At 32.1% G+C, this 23899-nt stretch overlaps 1 protein-coding gene across 1 annotated transcript; it reads right to left on the bottom strand.

The window, feature by feature from the left end:
- Positions 1-9502: 9502 nt before the first annotated feature.
- On the bottom strand, positions 9503-23288 carry LOC143077178 (uncharacterized). Its single transcript, XM_076252959.1, has 10 exons — positions 20853-23288; positions 19536-19650; positions 18535-18692; positions 17173-17323; positions 15928-15999; positions 14669-14834; positions 14254-14300; positions 13623-13682; positions 10124-11293; positions 9503-9666 (listed from the first exon to the last, which is right to left on the bottom strand). The coding sequence occupies exons 1-10, from the start codon at positions 20931-20933 to the stop codon at positions 9509-9511; spliced, it is 2178 nt and encodes a 725-aa protein (XP_076109074.1). The 5' UTR covers positions 20934-23288; the 3' UTR covers positions 9503-9508.
- Positions 23289-23899: the final 611 nt, after the last annotated feature.

Below are 23899 nucleotides of genomic sequence, written 5' to 3'. Positions count from 1 at the left end.
GTGCATAAAATGATTTGCAGAACAGGATATAACCCCCTGGCGCACTGTGAAAGGTCGTAAGGTTATAAGTCCCTGGCATGGATGGAACAAGCCTGTAAACTTGGCCTGCTGCAAATCAAACTATGCTTTTTAAAACTTTTATTTATAATTGATTGTTTTGGAATTAATACAATCTGGACAAGTTTATATGCAGTTTATATATGTCTGAATAGATCATGTGAATTGGTTGTAATCACAAAATTCTTGGTGTTGCTTGATGATGATAAATTAAAAGTAACCCTAAACGTTATTGTTTTAATTTTTTAATATAGAACTAATAACATTCTTGACTATAGAGATGTTTGTTTTGGTAAAAAAACTTGCTGTTAATATATTTCGGGTAGGAATTTAACGAAAGTTGGGAGGGGGATTGCATGTTATGATTTGCAGAACAGGATATAACCCGCTGGCGCACTGTGAAAGGTCGTAAGGTTATAAGTCCCTGGCATGGATGGAATAAGCCTGTAAACTTGGCCTGCTGCAAATCAAACTATGCTTTTTAAAACTTTTATTGCTTGATTGTTTTTGATTTAATGATATTGTACAGATGTTTAACAACTTTAATGGAACCTAAATATCTTTATAAATAAATTTATGTAACCTATACCCAATGTTGTTCTTTACATTGAATAGTAATTTTGCAGACTTGAGAAAGGATGGTACATTTTTTTTTTGCCCCTCTTTTAGTATATATCAAAGAAAATTTTTCCAGTGACTAATGTAACTTGAACCTTGAGTCGAGGTCTAATTCCGACAGCTGACACCATACAATTATTTCTTACATATAATATGTCAGCAATTGCTTATGATATCTTGGAAGAGAAAAATATGGAACCACAATAAATGACTATAAAATTAATATGAAGTGTGTGTGATATTGAGGCAACTCTTCGTCAAAGACATAATGTACTTATCTTCCAATTCATGAACTGAAACCAGCATGAAATAACATGCTTAACTCTCACATGACTCCACTTGCAGAGACGAGCATAGTTTATCATTCATATACTAGTATGTGTAATAAATTGGAATATTGAATATTGGTGTAAATACAAGGAAAAGGAAACCCAAAGTTAAAATACCATAATTATCACTCAAGAAACCAGTCTCAAGATCTCATTTCCATAATCGATGACTTGGACCTACACCTTACAATATGTGTATATCTATATCAATATGATATAACCACATTACTGTAATAAAACCTGAAAAATCACTTCATTTCTTGCACACCATCTAAACAGTACCTCATGTTACTAGGGAGACAATTCTTTTACAAGTAATTGTCCAATTATTGTAGAATAAAGTTTGTGTAGGACAGCAAAATTTAGTTTTCGTCTTCTTAAACTCACTCTTTCGATTATTAACAACAATCAAACAAACCTTACTATTAATAACTGGGACTTGTACATGAGAAGAACAGGGAAAGTAGAATTAAAAATTTAATTTATATAAGTAACCAGAGATATGAACTATATCTGTAAACATCAGCAGTTGGCTTCCCCTATCCAGCACACTAGAAAGAAGTCGTTTCCCATTCTGATTCAAATTCTAATCTTTTATAACTCGTCTTTGTGAGCATAGCATGATGATATTTAGATTGTACTTGTATATACAATATCCATAAAAACAAAGAACTAAAAAATACTGAACAGTCCGAGGAAAAATTGAAACGGTAAGTCCCTAATCAAAAGAATGGATAACAACTGTCACATTCCTGACTTGATACATGCATTTTTATGCAACTGCCAAAAAATTTTCGGACAATAACTTTATTTTAAGTGAATTGATCTTTGATTTCTTTTTAAGAAGGTTCAATCTGAGACTACTATAACACAATAAACACATATAGTCTTGGGTTCAATACAACAAAAGTTTGGATTGGGTCCTAACCTTTTAGGAATAAGTATTGTGACTGCTCTGAAATTTGACCACAAGTGGAAGGTTGGGATTTTTTGTGTGCTTATGGTGCCAAAGGATTAGAAATTAAGGACCAAAACAAGCATTTTTGTAGTTTCAGAAAAATAACTTGTGTGAATGGATCTCGCGGCTAACATCGTACGACAAGGTTCCTTATCACAAAGGGAAGAATGGGATTGAGTTTGAGGATTATTGGCCCAAACATGCCAGGATTTCGGTACAAGTCCGAAAACAAGCATTTCAAGTTTTCTATTTTCCAGACAATAACTTGTGTATGGCATGGGTCTCTCTAAAATTGTACAACAAGGTTCCATATTACAAAAGAAAGAGTGGGATAGAGTTTGAATTTGTCCCAACTGTTCAGCGAAATAAATTTATGTTGTGTAGAACTGTGCAAAAAAAAAATCTTTTAAAAGAAGGGACGTCGACAAAGTATAACACATAAGTAAAAATAAATCCGATGTGTTGACGGTTTCAATCGGTAAAAATCATTAAGGTCTACCAGAATGTAACTTACAATCTTCCAAGTGGTTCAATAAAAACAACGGATGCGGTGGCTCTGAAATAATTATGTATCCCATTGTTGTATGTCTCATTGGTCTGTTGGTGTATGGACGATATATAGCGTCTATATCCATGGAATAGTATATGCCTCATTGGTGATATGGTGTATGAACTTTATATATATATATATATATATATAGCTTATACGAATCGAATAACTCTGTAGAAAAATGGAAATTCATTTGGCATTTCCATTGAAGTTGTCTTTTAGTGTGTCGTTTTAACAGATTTGCTACCGGTCTTGTAACCGCTAGATTTATTGCTTGATGTTTGCTGTACTTCCAGTGACAACTATTTCATTCATGTTCAGGAAGAGACCATATTAAAGATGAAAACAATAGTTCGGTCATGTAACCGCTAGACGCCTGTCCAGCAAACTATTTACGTCACTGAGTGGCAAATATTTCATTCATGTTCAGGAAGAGATCATATTAAAGATGAATACAATAGTAAGGCCATATTAATGCTAGACTGATTGAATGGTGTTGATTTTACGTCCAGTGACAACTATTTCATTCATGTTCAGGAAGAGACCATATCAAAGATGAAAACAAAAGTTAAGTCATGTAACCGCTAGACGTCAGTCCAGCAAACTATTTACGTCCCGAGTTCAAATATTTTACTCATGGTCAGCTGAAAGATATCATATTACAGATAAATAAAATAGTTAGGTCATGAAACCACTGCTAGACGACTGTCCATCAAACTATTTACGTCAAGTAGCAAATATTTTCATTCATGTTCAGGAAGAGATCATATTAAAGATAAATACAATAGTTAGACCATATTACCGCTAGACTGATTATTTGAAGTTGGCTGTACGTCCAGTGACAAATATTTCATTCATGTTCAGGACGTCGGATATCATATTAATGATGAATACAATAGTTCGGTCATGTAACCGCTAGACGTCAGTCCAGCAATCTATTCACGTCCCGAATTCAAATATTTTATTCATGGTCAGCGGAAAGATATCATATTACAGATAAATAAAATAGTTAGGTCATGAAACCACTGCTAGACGTCTGTCCATCAAACTATTTACGTCAAGTAGCAAATATTTCATTCATGTTCAGGAAGAGATCATATTAAAGATAAATACAATAGTTAGACCATATTACCGCTAGACTGATTGATTGATGTTGGCTGCACGTCCAGCGACAAATATTTCATTCATGTTCCGAGGACGTCGGATAAAATATTAATGATGAATACAATAATTCGGTCATGTAACCGCTAGACGTCTGTCCAGCAATTTATTTACGTCCAGTACGTCCATGTTCAAGACGAGATAATATTAAAGATGAATTACAGACAATACTTACAGACTATCTAAGAACTGCAGACTATACTTACAGACTAAATCTAATTATCTGAGACAAAACTTACATCTGTATATAGGAACCTCAGACAATACTTACAAACTGTATATGAATACCTCAGACTAGTATACTTACAGACTGTATCTAAGAACTGCAGACACTACTTACAGACTAACTCTAAGAACCTCGGACAAAAATTACAATTGTATATAAGAACCTCAGACAATACTTACAGACTGTATCTAAGAACTATAGACAATACTTACAGACCGTATCTAAGAACTATAGACAATACTTACAGACTATCTAAGAACTATAGACAATACTTACAGACCGTATCTAAGAACTATAGACAATACTTACAGACCGTATCTAAGAACTATAGACAATACTTACAGACCGTATCTAAGAACTATAGACAATACTTACAGACCGTATCTAAGAACTATAGACAATACTTACAGACCGTATCTAAGAACTATAGACAATACTTACAGACCGTATCTAAGAACTATAGACAATACTTACAGACCGTATCTAAGAACTATAGACAATACTTACAGACCGTATCTAAGAACTATAGACAATACTTACAGACCGTATCTAAGAACTATAGACAATACTTACAGACTGTATCTAAGAACTATAGACAATACTTACAGACTATCTAAGAACTACAGACAATACTTACAGACTGTATCTAAGAACTACAGACAATACTTACAGACTGTATCTAAGAACTACAGACAATACTTACAGACTGTATCTAAGAACTAAAGACAATACTTACAGACTATCTAAGAACTACAGACAATACTTACAGACCGTACCTAAGAACTACAGACAATACTTACAGACTATCTAAGAACTACAGACAATACTTACAGACTGTATCTATGAACTACAGACAATACTTACAGACCGTATCTAAGAACTATAGACAATACTTACAGACCGTATCTAAGAACTATAGACAATACTTACAGACCGTATCTAAGAACTATAGACAATACTTACAGACCGTATCTAAGAACTATAGACAATACTTACAGACTGTATCTAAGAACTACAGACAATACTTACAGACTATCTAAGAACTACAGACAATACTTACAGACCGTACCTAAGAACTACAGACAATACTTACAGACTATCTAAGAACTACAGACAATACTTACAGACTGTATCTATGAACTACAGACAATACTTACAGACCGTATCTAAGAACTACAGACAATACTTACAGACCGTATCTAAGAACTACAGACAATACTTACAGACTATCTAAGAACTATAGACAATACTTACAGACTATCTAAGAACTACAGACAATACTTACAGACTGTATCTAAGAACTACAGACAATACTTACAGACTGTATTTAAGAATTACAGACTAACTCTAAGAACCTTGGACAAAACTTACAATTGTATATAAGAACCTCAGACAATACTTACAAACTGTATCTAAGAATTACAGACAATACTTACAGACTATCTAAAAACCGCAGACTCATTATTTTTGTATACAGAAAGATCGGTTTTCTATTACTAGCTAGATATTTACTGTAGAATACTAAGTAATGTTTTCATAATTTAAATTTGACAGGTACAGAACGTGCATAAAGCCTTTGTCATCAATCATATTTCATCGAGACTGCAAACAATTTTTTTAATTTTTTTCTGACAATGTTAACATGCTCTATAAGTATTTTTGACGTATGTACATGTAATTAAAAGTTAGTGCAGTTCATCAAATTGAATGACCGGGAAGGCAAGGCGAGAACTAAATGGTTATTGACATCGAGCCACATATATATCATGCATTTATTCATTATTAAGTTGGCACTGGCTACGGTTACATGGAAATTTAACAATAATAAAAATATTATTGTTACATTGGAGACTAATTGTCAGAATGCAAAGTTGGGTAAGGAACCGATTAATTACGAATGTAACAATAATTATTGAGGCTACGGTTACATAACGTTATTGTTACATGAAAAACAGCAATGTACGCTAGATTATTAAACTCAAATCTTCTATAATAGTTTTATTGCTTAATTCTTTCATATGTACTAAATAATACTTGTAAATTAAATAATGATAAATAATAAATATTATTATTCAACAAATGGTGTTTAATTATAGTTATACGTATTAATGGTTTTGATTTTCTTAACTTTAGATACTACTTCACATTAGTAATGTCAAAGGCGAAAAATATAGGTTAATGGTTTCACTTTAAAGTATTTAACTGCACTGCACACCTACTCTTATTACAGTGTCATTATACTTTGAACAATGGATGAAGATATTTCTATTACCAATTTTGTTTAGGGTGAACAAATTAAAACTTGGCAGTTGGGATGCGTTTTAAATTAAACAACAATATTAAGACACAAATTTCATACAACTATACAAACGCAGTTCTAAAAAAGGTGATACATCAAAAGCAAAGTTTGCTAACTGTAACTTAATTAAAATACTGGGAACTTCTGTATGTACATGTATCCATGGAGGACGTATTTTCGTTCATCAAAAATGTGTAGGACTTATACATGCTTTTAAAAAACACTTAGTAATACTGGATTTGTAGAAACTGTCATTGTAAATAAAAATGACAATGAAGAAATTGTATGTATGGTAAATATAAAATGAATGTCTTCAACTTTTATTATTCAGTACATATTACTAGTCCCATCGTACATCGCTGTTTTCCATGTAACAATATAAACGCAATGTAACCGTAGCCTCAATAATTATTGTTACATTCGTAATTAAACAGGTCCTTACCCAACCATGCATTCCGGTATTTAGTCTCCAATGTAACAATAATATTTTTATTATTGTTACATTTCCATGTAACCGTAGCCAGTGCCTAATAAGTTTCCTTTAAAAAATATTGCATAAAGTCTTGATTAAAAAAATGAAATAAGACCGGCAAAATAGCAAAACTCTATATAAATCGCTATTTTGCCGGTGAAAAAGAAAAGTTGTAAGGCGCTGAAACGCTTCCGTAGGTCAGTTTATTTTTGTTTTGTTTAAAAATATGATATAGTCAACAATTTCAGACGAAGGACTGTGACTGTTTGACTTACGGTTGTTAGTTACAAGTAGTACATATGGAAACATTCCCTCGGAAGGAAAGGACGTTACTGGTACTACTATAGTAACATCAGGATAAACATATTTAATTATGTTGTTAATTTATTGTAAAGGGATATTTCAACGGACCTAAATTGAGTAGAACTGTGAAGAGAAATGTCTCAAGATGTATAGCAGGCAAACTAGTATCCGAGTACTCAAACTGTACTCGACTACTCGGCCTTCCGAGCGAGTACTCGATTAGTCTTCTCGGCAATCCGAGCGAGTACCCAAGTACTCGCTGCAATCCCTTGTTCGTACACGAATAATAGACAGTTATTCCAGAGGTTTAGGTTCTATATAACGTTCACACACCAATGAGACAGAGTTATTCGAGGTTAATATGTCGTATACCTAGTTTATACACCAATGAGACAGAGTATTAGATTGGTATAGGTTATATTATGTTCATGCACCAATGAGACAGTTATTCGATCGGTTTACCACTTATATAACGTTCTTATACACCAACCAGGCCGAGATATTCGATGGGATTGAGCTCTATACATTGTTCATACATCAATGAAACAGTTATTCGATGGGTAGCGTTTTTGATTGTTGAAGGCCATATACATTATTATGTCATATACATGTACTTGATGATATCCACGATATCTGGTGTAGAGTTGTTTTACTGTAATTCTTCGGTAGGCCATGCATATAACATACAATTCTTGCTTGAATTCACGTTCTCTGGTTGAGAATTGTCTTATGGTAAAACAAGAGTGAACACGCAGAAATCTCTCGCCTTCTTTACTAATTGATATTAGTTGATAATACTAAATTTGAAGGTTTATTAAAACTGTCTCATAATCTTAACATTAACCAAGAAAAAACTTAACATTGATCGATGAACCATGAAAATGAGGTAAAGGTAAGATGAACAATGCCAGGGAAAATAAAAGTTTAACAAATAGAGTTGAACTATTGCTTATATTTTAAGAAAAACAGACCAAAACCCAAAACTTAACTGTTTAATGAACCATAAAAATGAGGTCAAGGTCAAATAAAACATAGATCATTAAACATTTCCATACACCAACTATAGTTGACCTATTGCATATAGTATAAGAAAAATAGACATAACTCAAAAACTTCACTTTGACCACAGATGACACCTGGCAACTAGACATACACACTTTACAATCATCGTATACACTAAATATAGTAGACCTATTGCATACAGTATAAGAAAAATAGACCAAAACAAAAAAAGCTCAACGATAACCATTGAACCATGAAAATGAGGTCAAGGTCAAATGCACCTTCCAGTTGAATATGTAAATACACTGAATATAGATGACCTATTGCTTATAGTATCTGAGATATGGACTTGACCATGCACCAAAACTTAACCTTTATCACTGATCTGTGAAATAAGGTCAAGGTTAAGTGAAAACTAAAGCTAGCGCCTCCACCACCTGATCACTATCCCTATGTCAAGGTTTCTGATATAAAATTTGCAGGCTCGACAAAAAACAATCATTGTTAAAGGCTAGATTACATTTAATTGCTAAAATCAAGGTTTTCTGGTGGAGAATTGTATAATTGTACTGATTATTCATTGTTGAAGACCAAAATAACATCCAGTTGCTTAAATCCATGATACATTTTGGAGAGATGTCTTATTGTAATAATCATCATTGTTGAAGGCTCTGGTGGAGAGTTGTCTTATTGTGATAATTCATCATTGTTAAAGGCTCTGGTGGCGAGTTGTTTTATTTCTTTATTATTCAAGGTCAGAAAACATACAATTACTTAAATCCACAATACATTTTGGAGAGCTGACTTATTGTAACAATTTATCATTGTTGACGGCCAGATAACTTTTATTTGCTTAAATCCATATACTCTGTGGATAATTGCATTTTTGTACAGATTATTCATTGTTGAATGCACAATATCTGTTGGAGAGTTGTTTTATTGTTACTATTATTCATTGTTTATGACCAGCTATGTAACATTCATTTTCTTAAATTCACTGTCTCTGGTGGCAAGTTGTTTTATTGTAACAATGCTTCATCGTTGAAGGCCAGATTACATATTATTGCTTGAAATCAAGTATTTCGGTGGATACTTGATTTAGTGTACAGATTATTTATTGTTGAAGGCCAAATAATGTACAATTACTTAAATCCATGATAACTGTTGAAGAGTTGTTTTATTGCAAATAATGTTCTTTCTTGAAGACTCTATAACATTGTATGCTTAGTTTTCGATAGAAATACACTTTATGCAACTGGATATCTGTTATCCTATTTTGGCTGGAAAAAACAATCTATATCAAAAGTCTATAACTGTTAGAAACTTTAAGTTGTACTAAGAACATTAAATATTAGATATTCCATATTTGAACATGTTGAATGTTCCTAAAACCAATCACAGCTGTTTATATGTACATATAAATGTGTACTAGCATAAGGTCGATTTCTATTCAACGCAGCTTATATATTGGCTTAAATCCAGGATCGCTGGTGGTCAGTTGTTAAATTGTATTTATTATATAAAAAATTTAATTCAAATTTTATTGGCAAAAAACTGTCCAATTAGACTTGGAGTCAGATTACATTCTGGCTCCCATGAATCATGGTCATGGCTAAATCCATCCCAATGAATCAAATATTGTCGTGAATTTTCTACTGTTCTTGTGGCAATGATGCCTTTCACTCCCCATTCTGAAAGAAAAATAAAACATTGTAGTTATATGAAAAATAAAGAAGTTCATTTATTTCATAGCAAAGTGATCTATATGAATCTTAGTCATCTTTTTGGTGAAACTGACCTAAGTCTATATGTACAGCAATGTTAATGATGAATTTAAACAAAAACGAAATGTCAGTTAGTCAAAATATCAATTTTAATAGTTTGTTAATTAGAAGAAGTTAATTTTAACATTCAATTGCATTATTTCTAATCAAAAATTTATATTTTAACTATGCCATAAACATCAAAAACACAATTTGTCAAGATATTTGACATGTTATAAATATACCAAATACATAATATCATATAAATAATTTCTGTTCAAGTGAATTATTAGAAAATAACAGATGACTGATAAATCCAGATAATGCAGAGCTTTTTCTGTGTCATTCTAGTTACAATTGAAATTCTAACTTGCACTTTTATTACCTTTGTTGTTCTTTCTCTTTTTAGTGGCTTTTGTCCTGTTAGCAGCTGTCCCCCTTGGTCTTTTGCTGGTATGTGTGACTGGTGGTGAAGTGAGTGCTAGTGTTACTGGTGATAATGTGAGTGTATGTGTGACTGGTGGAGATGGAAGTGTTTGTGTGACTGGTGGTGATGTGAGTGTATGTGTGACTGGTGGTGATGGTAGTGTAGTTGTGACTGGTGGTGATGGTAGTGTATGTGTGACTGGTGGTGATGTGATTGTATGTGTGACTGGTGGTGATGGTAGTGTATGTGTGACTAGTGATGGTACTGTATGTGTGACTGGTGGTGATGTGAGTGTATGTGTGACTGGTGGTGATGGTACTGTATGTGTGACTGGTGGTGATGTGAGTGTATGTGTGACTGGTGGTGATGTGAGTGTATGTGTGACTGGTGGTGATGTGAGTGCTAGTGTGACTGGTGGTGATGTGAGTGTATGTGTGACTGGTGGTGATGGTAGTGTATGTGTGACTAGTGGTGATGGTACTGTATGTGTGACTGGTGAAGTGAGTGTATGTGTGACTGGTGGTGATGGTACTGTATGTGTGACTGGTGGTGAAGTGAGTGCTAGTGTGACTGGTGGTGATGGTAGTGTATGTGTGACTGGTGGTGATGGTAGTGTATGTGTGACTGGTGGTGATGGTAGTGTATGTGTGACTGGTGGTGATGGTAGTGTATGTGTGACTGGTGATGATGGTAGTGTATGTGTGACTGGTGGTGAAGTGAGTGCTAGTGTGACTGGTGGTGATGGTAGTGTATGTATGACTTGTGGTAATGGTAGTGTATGTGTGACTGGTGATGATGGTAGTGTATGTGTGACTGGTGGTGATGGTACTGTATGTGTGACTGGTGGTGATGTGAATGCATGAGTAACTGGTGTTTTTTTTAGTGTGAGTGTTTGTTTGGCTGGTGTTTTTTTTAGTGTGAATGTTTGTTTGGCTGATGGTTTTTTTAATGATCTTTTGACTGTTGTTTTGTTTGGTTGTGTTTGTGTGACTGGTAGTGATGGTAGTGTATGTGTGACTGGTTGTGATGGGAGTATGTGTGTGACTGCTGGTGATGCAAGTGAATAAATGTTTTCTTCAACCTCAGGAGTCACCAGTAAATTGTAGAGTAGTTCTTCACTTCCAGGTTCTACAAAAATAAAATCATTAATATGGTAATTTTCACTGCATCTCCAATATTTACTTTTCATTACCAAATTTTCTTGGTTTGAAAAAAAAAAAGTTTTTATAAAACAAAGTATTGTCCCTAAAGCATTGCTAAAGGAAATATGCATAACATTATAATCATTATCTGTATCATTGTGCATGAATTTGAATTTGAATTACAGTGCCATAGTTAGTTTTCACTTCGTTTTTTCAATTAAGTAACAGAAATGTCTGATTTGATCTCCTGCACCGTTCAAAATACAACATATGTTATGCACATGTTTACCATGATCTATTTGAATTGAACATGGCCAATTTACAAAGCGAAAGAGGAGCATCTTATAAGAATTTGTGATGTTCACTACATTTCCCCATATCCAATCTTTTGCTCACTAAACACATCATTTTTTAATTGTGATAAATATATTTTAAAAATGTTAAATCAATTATTGAATTTTCAGGCTAAGCAGGATTAAAAACCTGGTTTAAAATCTCAGAATTTTTGCGACAGTGTATTGTAGTCATGATCCATCAGAAAATAATACATTTTCTATTAACTAGACTTGGGTAAAAGATATTTAGAAAATAAAAACCAAATTCACATTTAACTTGTAACCATGAAAACAAGATATGACGAAAGTTCTATTATAGTTTTTTTTTTTTTTTAAATGGGGAATGTGCCAAAGAGACAACAACCCGACCATAGAGCAGACATGTTTGGTGTCCCAAATTTCGTTCCCAAATTTTTGTGCTCTAGGTGTAACACCACTAATTCGGGCCCGGCAAGAAAGCACATACCAGAAAGTAATACATATTTAACACAAAATAGTTCCTACGCATGGACATAACTTTCAAAATATTTAGATTTTTTTATTAATTTTGGTATCAAATGAAAGCTGCATGACTGGTGATCATTGTAGAAAATTTTTTGACTGATAAATTTGAATAATACAAAAATGGCATGAAATTTAAAAAGGAGGGTACATTTTGCCTTTTTGTCAGATCAGAAGTACTTGTTTTGGTACATCCGAAGTTCCGGGAACCAGTTCTTTCTTATATGCCATTTAAGGTATTTTGATTTTTTCAGTATAGGACACCAGAAGGTGTTGCTTTGACATGCAATGATTGTCACTTTATTTAAACTTAAGATAAAAGAGCTGTGACCACTCGAAATTGAGGAATTTAACATAGAAAGCAATGGGGCCATTAATTAGTAGTGTACTTCCTATTACAGAGAATCACCAGAAATCCAATTTTTAGAAGTTGTACCTATTCCAATGAAAATAAGTCAAACATGATGTAAGTAATCATGTTTAATCATCTGTTTTGGTCAACCGTCCTGCTTATGGGAAATTTAAGCTCTTAAATTGGCATACTCAAGTATGTTAGCCTTTTATGGTCATACAACATGCATGCAGTTAAGACTTGAATCCATGTTCTTATTTTTGCATTTTTTCTGATTGAAATTAATAAAACATGTATTTTATGACTTCTATATGGAACAGAATAGCTCTTGGTCAAACTAATCTTATGATTTTTCAAGTTTTTTTTTTTTATGGTAGCCTTTTACAATCTAGGCAAATGGTATATACTCATATAAGAATTCTAAAATCTCACTGTACATGCAATTTTGAACCAGTTTAGCAAGTTATCTAGCTGAGGGATATATAAATTGCTCTTATTAATCTCTGTTTTACCACAGAATAATGAATTATTTAATTGAGTTACTTTTTGAGTGTTATATTTTTTAATGTATTTTAGTCTTTCTTGTATGCTGTTGTTGTTGTAAGGTTAATTTTAGGAACTTTTGGAATGTTTTTTTAGTTGATGTATGGTCAGATGTTTGCAGCAGACTGAACAGGTCAATTGTTCAGCAATGTAAACAGATCAGACTAGATCAGAGCTGATCAGAAAATTTAATTTCACATTATAGATGTATGTTAAGATATCAAAAGGTTAAAATATGATCATATAAGGTTAATGTATATAGGTCAGTATCATCATTGGATAACTAAATGAATATATTTTTTGCCCAGAAACTCATTACATATATAACTTAAAGTCCTGCTATTTTTTGTTAACTTAAAAAGAAACTGACCTTCTGATAATGTAACAACAGTTTTATGAAGAAATAAATATATTTTTGTGGAAAATATATATATATTTTGGTACACATATAGCAATGAACGAAATTTGATAAAAACACCATTATGTAAAACCGGTTGGCAGATTTTTTGGGAAATTTGCTTCAATATTTTTAATGTTTACAGATGTTATTATGAACTAATCACTAAATAAAATAAAATTACTACCAATCAAGTTATCCTCCTCAACAGCCTTCTGCACCTTCATATTCAATTCTGTTTCTATAGCTGAAAGATAATTGATAATAGACATAAACTAGAAGTTTTAATTCCAATAAAAATGCATGCACACAAATAATGCCCATTACAACCTGTCATTATTGTTTCAATCAAATCTCTGACATTAACAATTAACAGGTGGTTGCATTTTCATCTGAAAAAAATTTGGAAGTTACTTAAATAAGAGAATGGAAACTCACATTTTTGTAATTTTTCCATTTATAAAGAGGCATAATTGTGGAATGGTTAAAGTGACGCTTCCTAAGTTCAAACTTGATTTGTATTTTGTGTGTATAAGGTTTCATAATATTTTGTTGAGGTACACTAAAGTAAGGGAATGGAAACGAAAAAAATTGAAATTTTTCCATTTATAAAGGGGCATAACTCTAGAACAGTGACACCACCAATATTCAAACTTGATCTGTGTTTTGTAGTAATAAGCATTGTGTATAAGTTACATTTTGACTAAAGCTTGCAATTAAAATAGGATTGATTGTTATTTGCTGTGGCAAATATTTCAGGCATAATCAGGACAAAATTTATAAAAGACATTTAAATAAAGTATGTTATATTTATTTACCATTGTCAACTGGTAATGATAATACCTCATATTCAGGAGATGTGGGCCTGAAATAAACAATAAAATTGAAAAACTGGTAAAATTTACTTCTAAAACATGCATAAATTTCTTAAGTATGTGCATTAGTTTATATACCTGTCTGTCAAAGGGCAATAACTATAAAAATGTATTTGTTGACTCTTTTTATATAGCTTTAATTAATTATAATTTTAAAAATAATTTGTGACATTGAAGATGCATGGTTGACAAATGGTATTTTATATCAATAAGCGTAAAATGATGTTGGTTTTCTAGTGTACAGGACGTAGACTTAACTAACTTGAGAAGATGTGCAGACCAAAAACACTGTTCACCATTGTTCCACTCTATTAATTGCAGGATGGATATAAAAGTTAAAATGTCTAATTGTACTTACACTTCTACCGAAATTTCCTTTATGTTTAAAAACATTTTCATTTTTTTCTCCCCATAATCTGACATAGGTTTAAGGGGGAGAACATCAAGGGGGATACCATTCACTTCTATTATTCCTTTTTTAACTTTTGTGTACGGGAAAGCTTGTTTTTTTCCCACTGCTTTTGCTAAAAAAAAAATTATATAAAACAGTATTTACTAAAACACATTTGATTATTTTTGTTGAGCCTTTAAGTTTAAACAAAAAAGTTAGACAAAGCAATCCTACATTCTGTTTCGTCAGCATCCACAAATAGTCACTCTGTGGTTAAAGTTTTTTGAAATTTTAATAGCTTTCTTAAACTATCCTGAATTTGTAACGTGGACAGAAGCTTATTTATGATCATTAAATAGTATCCAGAAGTAAATTTTGTAAAAATAAAATTCAACTTTCCGTATTTTACACGAAATAGACTTAGTTTTTCTGCTTGGAAACATTAAATTCAATCTGTGTTTAAAGTTTTTAAAATTTAATGACATATTCTTGTAAATAGACTTAGTTTTTCTGCTGGGAAACATTAAATTCACTCTGTGGTTAAAATTTTAATGACTTTTCTCAAATTCTACCAAACTTGGACAGAAGCTTGTTTATGACAATGAGATAGTATTCAGAAGTCAATTTGTTAAAAATAAAATAAAAAAATTTCTGTACATAATTATAAATTGACTTAGTTTTTCTGCCAGGAAACAATACATTCCAGAATTTGAAGATCTATTGGTGACCTTTTGCTGTTTTCTGTTTATATGGTCGAGTTTTTGTCTCTTTGGCACATTCCCTATTTCCATTTTATTTTATTTCTATTTTGTGGTCAAAGTTTTTAAAATTTTAATAACTTTTAAGCTATTCTGGATTTGTACCAAACTTGAATAAAAACTTGTTTATGATCAAAAGCTAATATCCAGAAGGAAGTTTTGTTAAAACGTTGTACCTGTTAATCCGTATTAAACTTATAAATGGACTTTTTTCTTCAAGGGGCCAGCTGAAGGACGCCTCCGGGTGCTGGAATTTCTCGCTACATTGAAGACCAGTTGGTGACCTTCTGCTGTTGTTTTTTATTTGGTCGGGTTGTTGTCTCTTTGACACATTCCCCATTTCCATTCTCAATTTTATTTTTTCTTCAAGTTAACATTATTATTACGAGATTTATAAACTCAGCATTAAAGTTTTCCACATTGCAGCTGAAATTTCATATGAAGTAGAGTAAAAGACATTACACTTACAATACAACTTGTTCATGTGGGTTTGAGCCTCCTGTTGAAGACTTTTTAAGTCTTTTGGTACTTCTTTGGTTCCTACAGAAAAAAAGTAATGTCAAGTCACAATATTAAAACTAGATTGTTAAACATACAAAAAGAAAAATAACTAGAATTGGCAAGCAATAGCAGATGTCACTTCATGATGCCAGGCTACCTTGCCAATATTTTTTATTATATTTGAACAGTTTCCATGGTAACTAGGTCTATAAAGGACCATTCCATAGTTGGATGCACAACCTCACACATAGGAATGAAAGTACTCTAGTTGAAGTGATTCGTAAATGCAGTTTAACTGGTGACAGGTAGTGGACACAGTAAAACGGATATTTGTAACCATCAAATCAAAATTGAGGTGGCAACTCTTCAACTATAGTACGTACTGTTATTCCAAATCTAATGCATTACAAACAAATAATAAGTTGTAACAGTTGGAAAAATGTATAAACTTGAAATAAAATAAAATTCTGCAAAACTTCATAAATGATTTTGGTGCATAGATTTCATTGTTAAACATGACGTTATACAAATAAAAACTTACAAACTGAAAATAATTTCGTTACTTCTTCTATTGAAATTTGGATAAAATAATACTAATGCCACTAATGAATCCCCTTGAACCTAATCACAAAATAAAACAAGTAAACTAAGCAAAAGTTTCAAAGTCAATAAACTATGACATAGGGACAGAGGAAAATATTTTTCATGGAAATAAGAAATGCCTACACTTATACAACTGCATACCAAAAGTGGTTCACTATAAACTAGATGTAATCACAAACTTATACATTGTTAATGCTCTGCCACCATGTCTGGTTTTTTGGCTCTGTCTAGTTCAGACAAAAAGCGATAGGTACAGGTAGTGACAATTTTTGGTAAACTGAATTAAACTTGTATGTAATTTAAACAAGAATGTGTCCCCAGTACATGGATGCCCATTTGCACTATCATTATCCATGTTCAGTGGACTGTGAAAATGGAACAAAAACTCTAATTTGGCATTATAATTAGAAAGATCATCACAGGAAACATGTATAAAAAGTTTCAAGTTGATTGGAATTCAACTTAATCCAAAAACTAAAAACCTCAACCAAAAACTTAAACCTGAAGTGAAACAGACAGAAAAACAAACAAAAGATAACAAACAAACAAATGCACAGAGCAGAAAACAAAATGCCCATAAATAGGGCATACAAATGTTAAAATTCTGACCTAGTGAATGAAAAGCAAACAAATTCTGCAGGATGTCCTCTGATTTAAGGAAGGCAGCAGATTTTCCATCTCCTAAAAGGATCTGGGATCCAGTGTTGGTGTCAATGCCTACCAGAGCTACATCTATACCATGCTTTTCAAGTTCAACAATCTGAAGGGAAAAAGAAAAATATTTGATTATGGTCTGACTGAGGATTAAAATAATATCAAACAAACCTAGATAAAAAAAAAATTGTGCACACTCACTATTTATTGATATTTATTTATCAAGAGCCTAGTTTGCGCACCTGTAATTTTTTGCTTAAATCTTTTATCAATAACTATTTTTGATTTTCAATATACATTTATTTGTGGCTTAAAAAATGCCTTTTCAGGAGGATTGCGGGTATAAGATTTTCAGAAAAAAATAACATTTGTTTTTCATTACAAATTCTATTAATTACCTTTAGTAGTTGTTACTTTATCATACGGTACAAAAATAATTCCAAAAAAAAATTGCAGTTGGCCCCATGTGACACTAAAAATGTAGGTATCATTGAAAAAGCTCCAAATTATCTCCCTTTGGTGCAAAAATGCCATTATTTGGCATTAAAATTGAACGGACGAAGATGATGGTGGATGCCAAGTTATGGAAAATGCTCACTTCAGCATGCATCAAAACACATACACATATTGCCGGTAACTGAAAAAATGTTGCCATCATATTACAAGTTGGGTCTTCAGGAAAGTTTATTTTATAAGCAAATCAGAATAAAATTGTTTAAGGAGGCTCGAGGGTATAAGATTTTCAGAAAAAATTCAAACATTCATTTTTCTTTACAAATTTTATTAATTACCTTTAGTAGTTGTTACTTTATTTTATGGTACAAGAATTTTTCAAAAAAATCAATACATGTTGGCTCCAGGTGACTTTTAAAATTTAGATATCATTGAAAAAGCTCCAAATTATCTCCCTTTGGTGCAAAAGTGACATTTTTTTGGCTAAAAATGAAATATCTTTTTTAACTCATCGGTGACCTATATTTTTTATTATTGTTTTCCAAAAGGCTGTACATAAACTAAAAAATTGTAAAATTTAACCAATTTCTGTAATTTAGTTCTTTTTTTATTTCGATATTACCAATATTTCTCATATTAGTTCAACAGAAAAAAAGGACATTAACAAATATGTAATCTTTTTTCGAAGGCAGATTGTGAGAGTAAATGCACGGTGACCCCATATTTTTATTTAATTTTTCCATTAGGTATAAGATAAAGTTAATTTATAGAAAAATATAGAGAAATCCTATATTAAATAAAAAAATCGATTTAGACCCGCGAGCCCCCTTAAATCAAATAATAATTAAAAAAAATAAGTCTCACATGTTCTCTGATAATCTTAAGCCTTTTAAAGGCATCTTTCTGTTGTGGTTGAGGTGGTACCACTGGCTTTTCCTTTGCCTTCTGTTTATATGCCTCCTTTTCCTCCTGCCCTAACAAATTCCAGGCAGGTGCCCAGTCTGCTATGTCATTGAATTGATCTTAAATAAACAAATATAAAATTAGGTTAATCAACTGTCTAACCTGACTAATTCTTTTAAGAATAAGCAAACACAAGTTTTTCCATTAATTCTTCTTTAAAAAAGGTCAAAAGAAAAACTTTTTAAACCTTCAATTGAGGCTACTATTCATTGATGCCAAATTTCATCAAATTATATTTTTATGAGCAATAGCTCAAGTAAATATTCTTTAGGCTACTGCAATTAGTGAAGTCAGTCAAGCAGGCATGGGATAATCTTAACCAGCTGTAATCGATAACATTTTGAAGTGAACCTCAAACTAATTGCAACAGAAAATGTTTTAGTTCTAATCTATAGCATTATGCCCTTTTTATACACAAGAAAAAAGTCCCATAAAATGTAACTTGAGAAAAACACAAAATCAGCATTTTAAATTTCCTATGGAAATTGACATTGGAAGGGGAGATAACTCTTGCAAAAATGAGTCTTTTTTGGTCTGTCTTTGGTTATTTTTCTTGAAATTCATGTAAAGTATGAGACTTTGATTGGGTTATAAGTATGTGTTTGACTATATTATTTAATCTTCTGCTCATGAAATGTACAAAACCAAAGTGTTATGGGTAGTTTTATGTTGATTTTTTCAGTACAGGACACCAGAAGGTGTTGCTTTGACATGTAATGATTGTCACTTTATTTGAACTTAAGTTAAAAGAGCTGTGACCACTCGAAATTGAGGAATTTAACATAGAAAGCAATGGGGCCATTAATTAGTGGTGTACTTCCTTTAGATTAACCTCTTGCCATTTTAGCCCCAGTTAAAATAACGATAGGCTATATATATTAACATACATGTATGCAGTTTACCTTTTTTCTCTCTAACAAAACAATTATACCCAGTCATTCCTTTGAGGTATAATGTCCGTGGCTGTGCTTCATATTTCCTTCCCTCCACGACTTTTTTATAATTGCCAATCCAGTCCTTAAATTATTAGTATAAAATAAATTCAATCAGGCACATATGACTCCAAAATGACAAAGGTGAAATTGTAAAAAAATCAAATTAGACTTTTAGTATCTCACAATTATTAAGCTATTTTATCTGAGTGGTTACATGTTATATGTAGAATCATTCAAGGTATATAAGGTCCATAATCAATTTTATTCATATGGATATTTTTATACATTGTACTATAGTTTTTTTTTCCTGATTTTATTAGAATGACGCTATAAATTATCTATGCAATATGAACGTAGATAACGAATTAATCCCCGGTCTTAGTTTGAATTGGAAGAGTTTTAGGGAAATTTGGGTACAAAGTGTTGCATAAAATCAATGTTTTTTTCATTATCTAAAATAGTTTAATTGAAATTTGGAAATTTGACATTTTTTTTACAAGGTGTAGGGTACTTACCTTTGGTCAAACCCTACAGGTAGTCAAATATAAGACGTTTTTTAATCCTGAGACAGAAAAACTGGATGGAGTCAAATTTGGTGCTCAATGTTGTGAGAGTTATGTCATAGATGGTGTGACGTGACTGACGTCAAAGTGAGTCATTTGCATAGCTAGGTCAGTAGTCCCATTCCTTCAATGAGGCAGTCAAGTGATGCATTTAATGAAATGAGTGTAAATGATTGGCATAATAGGACAAATCATTAATGAATTATTAAAATATTTAAATTACAGTCATCATGAATAATCTACAGAATTTTATATTTCACAAGCGTGAAGTTCCCTGGGATAATAGTAAGCAATGTCCAGGAATATGGGTTAGCAACACCCAGGGGCTATGGGTTTTGTAATGACGTGCGTTAACCAATCAAAATCATAGAAAAATATTAAGCCGGGGATAATATTTAATAGGTATGAATTTATTAATTGTTTGTTCAAGATTGGTATTGCATGTGAGCAAATGCATGTACATTGTATTGTAAAATGACACAATGATACAACATACATGTGAATTCCATCAAAACAGTTGAATAAAATATCAAAATCAGAAAAACTATTAACATGTATAAACTTTGAATTAATATATATGACTGGATACACCATGTACAGTGTTTTGGTATTAATCCAAATCCAAATCCTTTGTTACAGTTTGAAAGCCTATTTAATAATGCAATGTATTACATGAAAATTTAAAGTCACCATTGCCAAGTTGGCATATAAATTAAAATACCTTGATAACCTGTAACGGCAGTCCTGTTCTTTCAACAGCCTTGTTGTGCAGCACACTGCTTTTTATACCTTTGCAGTCCATGCCTTGGGCAAACAGCTCCTTTAAAATATCCTTGGTCTCCTCTGATAAGTTTGTTTTCTGAAATATATTTACACTGTGAGCGGTTTTAGTATTAACTTTATCATGTTTATACTACAAATGTAAATACATTTCATATCGAGGTGAAACCTTTAGTCAAAGGAACCTTAAAGTAATGCTTTTAAACAAGCATTTGTTCACTTATCTACATTGGGTAGAGGTATAAGGAGACGGTTCAGATCTCATAAACATGTTTAACCCTGCTGCAATTTTGCGCCTGTCCCAAGTCCGGAGCCTCTGGCCTTTGTTAGTCTTGTATGATTTTTAATTTTAGTTTCTTGTGTATCTTTTAGAGTTTAGTATGATGTCCATTATCACTGAACTAGTATATACATATTTATTAAGGGGCCAGCTGAAAGACACCTCTGGGTGCGGGAGTTTCTTGATACATTGAAGACCCATTGGTGGCCTTTGGCTGTTGTCTGCTCTATGGTTGGGTTGTTGTCGCTTTGACACATTCCTCATTTCCTTTCTCAACTTTATTTGTTACTGGTTTTATCAATGAAAAGAATATTACATAATTATAAAGGAAATATGGTTATCAAATAATATAAATAATATTTCTAATATCAGCATGATAAGGTCATCTATAAAAAAAATCTTTTACAAGCTTAAGCATATTCATTGATGGCCCTTGGCTGTTTTGTGCTTTATAGTTGGTTTGTTGACTCTTTTAAACATTCCTCGTGTCCATTCTTTTAATATTTTTCATGTGTATAAAAAAAGAAGAAGAAGAAGAAGTTGCTGTTTTTCTAACCATTATTAGAATACTATGGATGCAATTTGTTTTAATCTTAATTTTCACACTTAGTGCAGTAGTAGTTCTAATCTTTATTTTTATAAATTCAACAAATTATATCATTGGTCATTGTGTCAAGTTTAAGAGTAAATTAAGATAATTAAAGCAATTAGAAATAAAGGCCTCAAGAGTCAAGATGTTTTCCTTTGCTCAGGTAATTCTGAGTATTATTTTAGATGTCAACACAGCCATAGTTCCTATTAAGTGGTCAGTTTGTTATAATAAGGCTTATATCCCTATGAGGATGTGGATAGGAAAAAAGAAAAAAAATAATGAAGTGGGTGGACATAAAGGACAGAAAATATCATTTGAAGATAATAGTAATTCATGTGATTACATAATAGCCAGTGTTTTAAAGATAAAGGATCTCCTGTAGTTGGTGATCGCAATACTGGTATACTAGTATTGTGCACAATACTGGTATAAAAAATTTGTACCAGTATTGTGTTTTCTTAAATAAACAATACATATATAGGTAATTAATCTTTTATCAAAGGTGTCAAATATATATGCATAATGAAATATGACATGACAATTTAATAAGGAATAATTGTATGTTTAACTGATGGAACATTGTGATTGTCATAAAGGAAGTTTTGAATTTTCTGATGTTTTTTCCTTAACATTGTCATTGCTTAAGGAAACCATACTGTCTCAGCATTTTAACAAACTCTTTACTTTCTTCTATGTTTTCTTTTAGCTATCTCTTTTCAGGTCTCAGTAGTATATTTTAGTGTCTATATTTTATTAAGATGGTATTTCTGCAAATCCTCCCTCCACACTTCCTATATTGATATTTATGTATTCAGTCTTTGTGTACTTTCTCTTACTAGATTATAAACTTTTTCAGATATTACCTGAACAGCTCTCTAACTGTCGGAGTGCTTGCCAAGTACAAAAATGTATAAGTATTTGTACCACATCTACATCTACATCTATACTATTGATCTGCAGTGGAAATCCATAACGCAGATACTGCTGTGCAAACGTCAACCTGCGTGCTCAGTATTTACAAGTGCAATTAAAGAAGAAGAAGATATATCTGTTACAAATTGTATTGCCCATATATATGGTTCTGAAGTGACTATGGTACTAATCTACCAAAAAAAAGTAACAATACTGGTACAAAATTTGTATACCAGTATTGTGGACAATAGTGGTATACCAGTATTGCGATTACCAACTACAGGAGATCCAAGATAAAGAATAATAAGTGAAAACAATTAACACTAAAGAAATGAAAAGTTTTTCACCCCCATCCCCCATTAACAAAAACAAGTGCGAGTGATTTAACATACGAATGTGGATAGTACCCCCCCCTTTTTTTTCCATTGACAGAAACTACTGTCTGTGAGTAAACGGTAGTCAATTCTATATCTGATGGTTTAATATGTTATTTTTCAAAGGTATATAAGAAAATAAGCTTCCCGTTTAAAATCCATTGGAGGTCCTCCGATAAACCGCAACTAATATTTTTTGTAGCGGCCACCTTCCTATTACTGGATGTCCGCCATTTTGACTTAACGGTCACGTGACAAAAGTAAAAATCCCGCCGCGGACAAATTCTTAGCATTTTACATTTACTGGAAAACATTTTAAAATCATGTAATAAATCTCATATATATAATATTATAGATTTTGTATGAGAGCATCATTGGTTGCAAGCGTCTATTTTTTTCAATTTCAATTGCTACGAAGTTTCTAGAAAGTAGTTGCATAGTCTGCATATACATGATATAGTGCATCCAGTACGCACAAAGGAATCAACGTTCATATATCATTATTATAAGAAGAAAATCTGCTTAGTTCATAGTACCATTATAGGGTATGGATAACGCAGCACTGCAACATCACATTTCAGTCTGCAATAAAGATGGGCACAGGTTCAGCCCTGTAATATTTCAAATATCTCTAGTCGGACAGATGATAAAACATTAAAATAGCTTACCGACATGTCTAGTTGAGATGTACGAGAAATAAAAGGAAAACTTGATGAAATTTGAACGTGCTTTTTATGTTATTTGAAAATGGCTAATGTTAGAACTCTTTGAAAAGCATGCTGGGAAACTGCAATTGATTGGTTATAATTGCTGCATAAAATCATTCTATT

This window comes from Mytilus galloprovincialis, chromosome 1 (assembly GCF_965363235.1).
Source record: "Mytilus galloprovincialis chromosome 1, xbMytGall1.hap1.1, whole genome shotgun sequence".
Classification (NCBI taxonomy): domain Eukaryota; kingdom Metazoa; phylum Mollusca; class Bivalvia; order Mytilida; family Mytilidae; genus Mytilus; species Mytilus galloprovincialis.
This window is presented reverse-complemented; position numbering and strand designations above follow the sequence as displayed.